The sequence below is a fragment of the Hylobates moloch genome, unplaced genomic scaffold (genome assembly GCF_009828535.3).
Source record: "Hylobates moloch isolate HMO894 unplaced genomic scaffold, HMol_V3 SCAFFOLD_5, whole genome shotgun sequence".
NCBI classification, from domain to species: domain Eukaryota; kingdom Metazoa; phylum Chordata; class Mammalia; order Primates; family Hylobatidae; genus Hylobates; species Hylobates moloch.
Genome location: NW_026652280.1, coordinates 104,924,969 through 104,935,169, shown reverse-complemented (window position 1 = coordinate 104,935,169; position 10,201 = coordinate 104,924,969). Strand labels below are relative to the sequence as shown.

The window sequence follows — 10,201 nt, the reverse complement described above, 5'->3', positions numbered from 1 at the left end:
GGGCTCCGCCCTTTTCCTCCCCTCCCTTTCTTTCAACTCTTTTCCCATCCTCCTCCTTTTCTCATCACCGGGTCCTCTCCAGCAGCCACATGTAGGGGCGGAGCACGGAATGCTTCCCTTACAGCCAATCATCACTTGGCTGCCTCTCTACTGGCTGAGCCCCTTTGTACTGTAGCAAATGGGCTTTGGACTTCAGTAACGAGAGTCACGTGTTACCGGCGGCACAACCAATGAGAGCGCGAGATCTGTGTAAGCAGGGGGAGGCACGTGCCGGGCCGCACGTGTCTGGGAGGGGGAAGGGGCGGGGCCCACTGAGAGAGGCGGAGGTGGGTAGACAGACCCGGACAGACAGAGAAGGAGCTGGAAACCGAGCCAGGGCTGAGCCGGCTGACAACAGGTAAGGAGATTCGGAGGACAAAGCGAGCTGTTAGAGAGTATTTGGGAGTGGATTTGGGGGCTGAATGCAGATCTTGGTATTGGGAGGGTTTGCATCACGTGGCAGGGGCGAGCTCAGAGAGACCGGCGTAGGGATCCTGATCTTGAAAGATTGGGAGAGGGCAGGCCAGTCTCTATGGGGGCGGTTGCCGTAGGATCACCAGGTGGGTTCGCGTGCCCAGATTGACCGCTTGTGGGTGGCATGGCCTCAGGTGGAGAGGCTTGCTGCGGACTCAGGCTGGCGAACAGCCCTGGCGAACAACGGGCGGAGGGGAAGGTGTCTTTCAAGTCGGTATGTACTCTGAACTGAGGGAAGAAAAGAACCGAGGCCGCGTCAGGCCGAGAGCTGCTCTGCGGCGGCCAGAGAGGGGATCCCAAGTTCTTAATGGGCGGGGGTGGGGGTAGAAATCTCTTTTTCTGTTGTGTCTGAGACTGGTAATATTGGGGAGGGGGAGAACAAGTATTATCCCACGCACTACACCCCAATCTTCCAGTCCATTTCCTAATCCTTAAGCCCCGGTTTCAAACTCCCTCGCTTTGCTCTTCAGTTGCAGGTTCCGATCTTTGGGTACTCCAGGAGCTGCTCTACAGCCCCTGCTTCTGGACCTATGGATTCTCCATCTAGCGTTTCTTCCTATTCCTCCTACTCTCTCTCTTCGTCTTTTTCCACTTCCCCAGTGAACCGTGACTTTGGCTTCCCCTCTGATAGCGAGAGGGAGGACAAGGGGGCCCATGGGCCCAGGCCAGACACTGTTGGGCAGAGGGGAGGTTCACGGCCCAGCCCGGGTCCTATCCGCTGCAGGCATCGATCGAAGGTTTCCGGTAACCAGCATACACCATCTCATCCGGAACAGCGGGGTTCGGCTTCTCCTATGGCAGGATCTGGGGCGAAAAGATCAAGAGATGGTGAACTGGAGACCAGTCTAAACATCCAAGGTTGTACCACAGAGGGAGACCTGCTGTTTGCCCAGAAGGTAAGAGAAAGCAGGTGAAAGGAGACTCTCCTGGAGTGGCTTAGCACCCAGCTGGTTGATAAGGACCCTATGAGGACAGTATTGACTCCCAGATTTGGAGGTGAAGGAAGAGCCACTGCTGGTGTGGGCAGTTCTTGGTCTTCTCACAGCCTTTGTCCTGTTTTCCTACAGTGTAAAGAACTCCAAGGATTTATACCTCCTCTCACAGACCTACTCAATGGGCTGAAGATGGGTCGTTTTGAGAGAGGTAATCTCATTGTTGCATTCATTTGGGCTAGGTTCATTTCTCTTTCTCTTTCCCTCTTTTGACGTGTATTTCTCTTAAGTTCTTGTTTGGGGCCTATATTACTCCTTTTTTGCTACTATGACTTAATAATAATAATTATTATTATTATTTTAAGACGGAGTTTTGCTCTTGTTGCCCAGGCTGGAGTGCAATGGCGCCATTTCAGCTCACTGCAACTTCCGCCTCCTGGGTTCAAGCAATTCTGCCTCAGCCTCCCCAGTCGCTGGGATTACAGGCGCCCACCACCACGCCCAGCTAATTTTTGTTATTTTTAGTAGAGATGGGGTTTCACCATGTTGGCCAGGCTGGTCTCAAACTCCTGACCTCAGGTGATCCGCCCACCTCAGCCTCCCAAAGTGCTGGGATTACAGGCATAAGCCACCTTGCCTGGCCCGACTTAATTTTTTTAGATCAATCAGTTTTAACCCCCTTCTGTTCTTCCTTTACCTGACTACATGCTTGAATCTCAATCCTTAATCTCTCTCTGTCCCTGTCCCCAGGATTAAGCAGTTTTCAGCAGAGTGTGGCAATGGACAGGATCCAGCGTATCGTAGGTGTTTTGCAGAAGCCACAGATGGGGTAAGTCCCCCTGGTTCTTTGCTTGGGTCTTCATAAAAAGGAGATTTCTCCAATCCTGTTGCTGGTTTTTTAAAGCAATGTCATTTTCACAGGGAACGTTACCTAGGAACCTTGCTACAGGTAGAAGGGATGTTAAAGACTTGGTTTCCACATATAGCTGCCCAGAAGTCATCATTGGGTGGTGGCAAGCATCAGCTGACCAAGGTAAGAACCTAAGAACATGAGGAAGAGGTGGGAAAATAGCCAAGAAAATGAAATGTGCATGCAGAAATGGCCCCTTTTGCCATTTTCTTTTGAATCTTTTCTTCAAGTTTCTTTTCAGGGAAGAAAATTCCTAAACTTTCTTAATTGTCTTGATTCCTACATGTTTTTTGTTGTTGTTTTGTTTGAATCACTGGGAAGAATTCCATGAAGTTTAATCCTACCCCTCATGCCACAGCTTATCTGCTTTCTGCATAGATACAAAAGGCTTTTTACCTGGCCAAATGATTCATGCGGGAAGACACCTCAGCTTCTCTCTGCAAACTCTTTTTTCCCTACTGCCCCCAAACCCTTCCCCTCTCCTTCTTTTCATTTCTGCCCAAGTATCCTTGTGCCAAACCCTTTGACAGTTTTTGAGTCTACACTGGGTTTCAAGGACTGGTCATAAGAGGTACCTCACTGGAAGTAGGAGAGGGAGGGCACCAATACCAGCAGTGTTGATAGATTCTTAGACCTGGTATAGAAGTGACCTATTTTCAGCCAGAAGCAGTGGCTCACGCTTGTAATCTCAGCACTTTGGGAGGCCGAGGCGGGTGGATCATGAGGTCAGGAGTTCGAGACCAGCCTGGCCAAGATGGTGAAACCCTGTCTTTACTAAAAATACAAAAATTAGCCAGGCGTGGTGGCACACGCCTGTAGTCTCAGCTACTCGGGAGGTTGAAGCAGGAGAATTGCTTGAACCCCGGAGGCAGAGGTTGCAGTGAGCCGAGATCGTGCCATTGCACTCCAGCCTGGGCGACAAGAGCAAAACTCCATCTAAAAAAAAAAAAAAAAAGGAAATGACCTATTTTCTGTCCTCAAATAACAGGGTGTGTAGAGGGCATTCAAATGATGGAGAAGGAGAGTCTTCTGTAGATAATCACCAGTCCTAATTTTCAATCAGCCATGGTTATTATTGCTGTGACTAATCTATTAAAAAATAAGTAGGCCAGGCACAGTGGCTCACTGTAATCTTAGCACTTTGGGAGGCCAAAGCAGGAGGATTGCTTGAGCCCAGGAGTTTGAGACCAGTCTGGGCAACATGGTGAAGCCCAGTATCTACAAAAAATACAAAAAGTAGCCGGGCATGGTGGCTTGCCCCTGTAGTCCCAGCTACTCAGGAGGCTGAGGTGGGAGGATCTCTTGAGCTTGGGAAGTCGAGGCTGCAGTAAGCCATGATTGTGCCAGCCGGTTGACAGAGTGAGACCCTGTCTCAAATATAAAATTTTTAAAAAACAGTAGGAGGATCTTGCCTGAATATTAATTTACTCTTTTTAAAGAACTCAAGATAGAATGTTCGAATTTAAATACAGAATTTGGGAAATGATGATTCCAATTAAAAATAGACTTCTTTTCAAAGAAATTCTACAAGGGATTATTTTATAAATAGAACCTATGGAACTGTTTGTTTTTTGTTCATCTCTGGATATCCAGTGTCTAATATAGTATGTGGTCCATAGTAGGCCATTTTTTTTTTAATAAATGAAAGTATAATTTAGTTACCAAAACTTTTTTTTTTTTTTTTTTTTTTTTTTTTTTTTTGAGATGGAGTCTCGCTGTGTCGCCCAGGCTAGAGTGCAGTGGCACGATCTCGGCTCACTGCAACCTCCGCCTCCCAGGTTCAAGGAATTCTCCTGTCTCAGCCTCCTGAGTAGCTGGGACTACAGGCGCCTGCCACCACGCCCGGCTAATTTTTTATTTTTAATAGAGACAGGGTTTCACCATCTTGGCCAGGCTGGTCTCAAACTCCTGACCTTGTGATCCACCCGCCTCGTCCTCCCAAAGTGCTGAGATTACAGGCGTGAGCCACCACACCCGGCCACCAAAACTTTTACTTAATCATGGCCTGGCAAGATCATATCTGTTGCATAAAACGAGGTATGTTTGCATTGCAAACTGAGTTCCCAAGGAATGCAAAGGTTTAAGTAACCAGGTGGAGCTCATCTGAAAGCTTTCTCCACATTTCTTTTTTTCTCATTTCTCCCCTCCGTAGCATTTTCCAAGCCACCACAGTGATTCAGCTGCTTCCTCTCCTGCATCTCCTATGGAAAAGATGGACCAGACACAGCTAGGACATCTAGCTTTAAAACCAAAGCAGCCTTGGCACCTCACAGAATGGCCAGCTGTGAACCTCACCTGGATCCACACCACTCCAATTTGCAACCCCCCTCTCAGCTCCCCAGGTACTATCTCCTTTAGCCATGGTCCTTTAGGCACTGGAACTGGCATTGGCGTCATTCTTTTCCTCCAGCATGGAGTGCAACCCTTCACCCACTCTGCCCCAACCACCCCAGTCCCACCTACTACAGCATCTTCTGTCATCCCTGGTGAGCCTATGAAACTATCTGTCGAGGGTCCTCGTTGCTACAGTTTGCCAGTAACTCTGCCATCAGACTGGAGCTATACCCTATCCCCTCCCAGTCTACCCACCTTGGCCAGAAAGATGACCATAGGACACCGGGAGCAGCAGAGAAGCCATCCTCCAGTTGCTCCTGATGCTCATCTTCTCAACCTCTAGCCCAGGGCATACAGCTGTCCACTGTGATTTCTAACTTGTGTAAATATTTATGTATATATGTATTTTTACTTTTAATGTGTGCATTTGTGTTGAGGGAAGATAAATCTTTTCTGATTAAAGAAATTTTTTTATACCTAAACAGTTTGCTGATTGGGGGAAATTGAAAACTTTCTGCTTCCAAAACCAATTCTTATCCTCTGAGCTGCAGAAAAGTAGAAAAGGGATGGGGATGTTTGTGAACATGAGCGCTACCAAGTTAGAGTCTGGATGACAATATAAGACTTGTGGGAGAAGGGGACTCTGCTGCTGTTTTCCTAGGGAACATCCTTGAAACAGTTATAGAGTTCAGATTTGGGTTTATAGGGTTTTTTTTGTTGTTGTGTTTTGAGATGCAGTCTCACTCTGTTTCCCAGGCTAGAGTGCAATGACACGATCTCAGCTCACTGCAACCTCCACCTCCTGGGTTCAAGCGATTCTCAGGCCTCAGCCTCCTGAGTAGCTGAGGTTATAGCACATGCTACCATGCCGAGCTAATTTTTGTATTTTTGTAGATATGAGGTTTCACTACACGTTGGCCAGGCTGGTCTCAAACTCCTGACCTCAAGTGATTCGCCTACCTCAGCCTCCCAAAGTGCTGAGATTACAAGCGTGAGCCACCACACCCGGCCGGGTTTATGTTTTCATTCAGGTTCACAGACTCTACCTTTCCCCTTGTTTTGACACCTTTGTAATCTTCCAGCTGGCCCAGACTTGCAGGTTCTTCTGCTCCGGGCTAGCTCTTTGCTTTGATGGGAGCTGTTGATGCCCGTGGTAAATGCATATGTAGGTTTCTGCTGCCAGAGGAAGAACACAAGAGCCAAAACAGCCACTGTGGTTGCCAGTTTTAAAGAGGAAAGGGCTCCTTAGAATTGTCAGACTTGGGAACACCTCAAGACACTAGGCTTCATACTTACTTGAAAAGCTGCAGCTAGGCCAGGCGCAGTGGCTCATGCCTGTAATCCCAGCACTTTGGGTGGTTGAGGTGGGCAGATCACTTGTGGTTAGGAGTTTGAGACAAGCCATGGCCAACATGGTAAAACCCTGTCTCTACTAAAAATATCAAAAAATGAACCGGCCATGGTGGTGGGTGCCTGTAATCCAAGGTACTCGGGAGGCTGAGGCAGGAGAATCACTTGAACCTGGGAAGTGGAGGTTCACTGCCCTCCAGCCTGTGTGACAGAGTGAGACTCTGTCTCAAAAAAGAAAACAAAAAAAGCTGCAGGTGCTAGATGTATGCTAGACTAAGGGAGGCAACTCAGAAGGAGGCAAAAATGAAGACCATGAATGGATCTATAACTACCCTTCTTTGTATTTCACCCTCTTTCTGATTTGTCTCACTTTCCACCAAAACCATTTCCTCTCCCATCCTAATCCTTTGTAGGGCATCAGGCTTCTCTGACAACTTAGTCATTGCTTATTGGCTCTTTAGTGTGTTTCTCATAAGTAGTTACACATCTTTTCCCCCATTTCTCAAGTCTTCTGTTCTCAGTGAATAATTGCCTTGCCTTATTTTCAGAGAGTATGACCTCCTTTTAAAGGCAAACCTGTCCATTTGTGCTTCTGATTACCTTCATCTCTGGAACTTTTGCTGTGTCACATATCCCCTCTTTATCTTGTAACTTCAGTTTGTCCCAACAATAATTATTTGTCCAAGTATCACAAGTATGATCAGACCAGAGTGGTGGCAGTGGAATGGTTTGATCACAAATATGATCAGATCTTTCCTCCTTGAAAACATCTCTTAAGGCTGATTGTCCTCTTATTTTCTCCATACTTCTTGACAATGTAGTCTATTTATACTCTTTCTGATTCCTTTCTGCCACTCAGTCCTTAACCCCTTGCAGCCTAGCTTCTGCTGCTTTCATCTTGTTGCACCTTCCAAGGTCACTAATGAGCCCACAGAACCAGTATTGTAATCTAGCTTCCTCCTAATCAACAGCTATACCCTTTACAAAGGCTATGTACATTATGCTCTCTGTATCATTTGACACTCGATGCTGCCTACTGAAACTCTCCGCCCTCAGATCCCATGACAGCACACTATCCTAATCCTCCTCTTAACCTATCTGGCAGCAATGTCTAGGTCTCTTAAGGGCCCCATTTCAACCTACTCCAAAGTGTGGGTGTTCCCCCAGACTCAGGCCTTGGCCCTTTTCTCTGACTACATCCTTTCATGGCTTTAATTATTGCTTCAACTTAGAAGACTGCTACAGCTTTATCTCTAGTCCCAATCTTTCCCCTGAGATGGCATACTGTTTAAATTTCTGTTGGACAGTTTTATTTACATATTGCTGATACTTAAACATTATTGAAACTTTCAGTGTTTTAGAGCCAACATATGCCTCTTGGCCAGGCGCTGTGGCTCACGCCTGTAATCCCACACCAGAGGCAGGCGGATCCCTGGAGGTCAGGAGTTCAAGACCAGCCTAGCCAACATGGGGAAACACTGTCTCTATTAAAAGTACAAAAATTAGGCTGGGCGCGGTGGTTCACGCTTGTAATCCCAACACTTTGGGAGGCTGAGGCGGGCAGATCACGAGGTCAGGAGATCCAGACCACGGTGAAACCCCGTCTCTATTAAAAATACAAAAAATTAGCCGGGCGTGGTGGTGGCCGCCTGTAGTCCCAGCTACTCGGAGAGGCTGAGGCAGGAGAATGGCGTGAACCCGGGAGGCGGAGCTTGCAGTGAGCCGAGATCGCTACTGCACTCCAGCCTGGGTGACAGAGCGAGACTCCGTCTCAAAAAAAAAAAATATGAAAATTAGCTGGGCATGGTGGTGCACATCTGTAATCCCAGCTACTCAAGAGGCTGATGCATGAGAATTGCCTTAACCCGGGAGGCAGAGGTTGCAGTGAGCTGAGATGTGCCACTGCACACCAGCCTGGGTGACAGAATAAGACTCCCTCTCAAAAAAAAATGCCTCTTGTATATCCAGTTCAATCCAACCTCCTCATTTGATACATAAAAAAACTTAGGGCCAGGTGCAGTGGCTCAGGCCTATAATCCCAGCACTTTGGGAGGCCAAGGCAGGTGGACCACCTGAGGTTGGAAGTTCAAGACCAGCTGACCAACATGGAGACACCCCGTCTGTATTAAAAATACAAAAAAAAATTAGCCGGGCATGGTGGTGCATGCCTATAATCCCAGCTACTCCGGAGGCTGAGGCAGGAGAATCCCTTGAACCTGGGAGGCCGAGGTTGCGGTGATCTGAGATTAAGCCATTGCACTCTGGCCTGGGCAACAAGAGCAAAACTCCATCTCAAAAAAAGAAAAGAAAAGAAAAGAAACTTAGGAGACTTATCTAGGACAACACAATGTGTGGAACGGAACTCGGGTTTCCAGTCTGATGTGTTTTCCAGTAATCACCAATCAAATTATTCCCTGAAAACATGTCCTGCTACCACTTTTTTTTCTTTTTTTTTTTGAGACAGAGTCTCACCATGTCACCCAGGCTGGAGTACAATGGCGCGATCCCGGCTAACTGCAACCTCCGCCTCCTAAGTTCAAACGATTCTGCCTCAGCCTCCTGAGTAGCTGTGATTACAGGCACCCACTACCACATCCAGCTATTTTTTGTATTTTTAGTACAGACGGGGTTTCACCATGTTGGCCAGGCTGGTCTTGAACTCCTGACCTCATGATCCACCCACCTTGGCCTCCCAATCCCACGCCTGCTGGGATTATAGGCATGAGCCACTGTGCCTGGCCAGCTACCACTTTTTACAGTCTCCTCTTCTGTTAGTGATACCTGTGGTATCACTAGGTATCATAGTGTTTTGTTTTGTTTTTTTTCTGGATAACTAGGCTTAAAATTTGGTGCCATCTGGTCACCAAATCCTTTTTATTCTTTATTTGGAATATCTTTTAAAATCCATTTCTACCTATCCATTCCATTGCCACCAGTCTGGTCTAGACTTCACTGTACCAATAGTCTCTCTTATTTCTAATCCCTTTTCGCTGATAACCAAGTTAATTTTCCTAGAACAGTGCTTTGCATATCATATCCTATTCAAATTCTTCAATGGCTCTCCAATGCTTTGAGAAGAAAGTCCAAAATCTTTAGTCACAGTCTCTATTTTTCCCTGTGCTCCCCTGCATGATCTCTCTGTTGCAGGTTTTTTTGTTTGTTTGTTTTGACTCCTGAACACTACACCTTTTTGCCCCTAAGCTCTTGTTCATGCTGTTCACCTTGCCAAACCTTTCCTGCTTCTGTTATCTAAACCCTGCCCTCTTTCAATGACTAACTCAAGTCCATCCTATCATTCTTTCTGTTAAACACGATCCATTCAACTCAGTGTTTGGCCCTTTACTCCATTAAATGGAATCATGTACATAAAATACCTAGTGCAGGGTTTGGGGTCTGGTGGGATGGCTCACGCTTGTAATCCTAGCACTTTGGGAGACCAGCCTGGGCAACCTAGTGAAACTACTAAAAATACAAAAAATTAGCTAGGCGTGGTGGCATGTCCCTGTAATCCCAGCTACTTGGGAGGCTGAGGTGGAAGGATCACCTGAGCCCAGGAGGTCCAGGCTACAGTGAGCTATGATCGTGCCACTGCATTCTAGCCTGGGCAACAAGAGTGAGACTCTGCTTCAGAAAAACAAAAACAAAAACAAAAAACACCCACCTAGTACAGGGTTTAGTATACAGTAGGCTCTCAAAAATGTTACTCTCCAGCTGATCCAATGGTAGTGGTTAACAGAACTTATTAACATTAGTTCCTCTCTCCCTTCCTTTCTTTCAAAGTATCTTCATATTTTTTTTTCTTTTTTCTTTTTTTTTGGAGACAGAGTCTCACTCTGCCACCCAGGCTGGAGTGCAGTAGCACCATCTCGGCTCACTGCAACCTCCGCCTCCAGGGTTCAAGCGATTCTCTTGCCTCAGCCTCCCAAGTAGCTGAGACTACAGGCGAGTGCCACCACGCCCAGCTGATTTTTTGTATTTTTAGTAGAAACGGGGTTTCACTGTGTTAGCCAGAATGGTCTCGATCTCCTGACCTTGTGATCCACCCGCCTCAGCCTCCCAAAGTGCTGGGATTACAGGCGTGAGCCGCTGTGCCCGGTGTATCTTCATATTTTATTCTATTTGATTCCCATGACAAATTTTGTGAGACTAAACAGGGCAAAAT

The 10,201-nt window shown here is 47.0% G+C and overlaps 1 protein-coding gene across 7 annotated transcripts; it reads left to right on the top strand.

Annotated features, from left to right (window-relative positions):
• Window positions 1–308: 308 nt before the first annotated feature.
• CIART (circadian associated repressor of transcription) lies at window positions 309–5,171 on the top strand. Of its 7 annotated transcripts, none has more exons than XM_032154804.2 (7): window positions 372–397; window positions 648–727; window positions 984–1,409; window positions 1,581–1,656; window positions 2,196–2,274; window positions 2,367–2,478; window positions 4,508–5,165. In XM_032154804.2, exons 3-7 carry the CDS (start codon window positions 1,044–1,046, stop codon window positions 5,030–5,032), a joined length of 1,158 nt encoding a protein of 385 aa, XP_032010695.1. In that variant the 5' UTR covers window positions 372–397; window positions 648–727; window positions 984–1,043; the 3' UTR covers window positions 5,033–5,165. The 7 variants fall into 7 exon arrangements, with proteins under 7 accessions (XP_032010694.1, XP_058295320.1, XP_032010696.1 ...); XM_058439338.1 differs by having other exon boundaries at window positions 374–397; window positions 1,238–1,409; XM_032154803.2 differs by lacking the exon at window positions 648–727 and having other exon boundaries at window positions 309–397.
• Window positions 5,172–10,201: the final 5,030 nt, after the last annotated feature.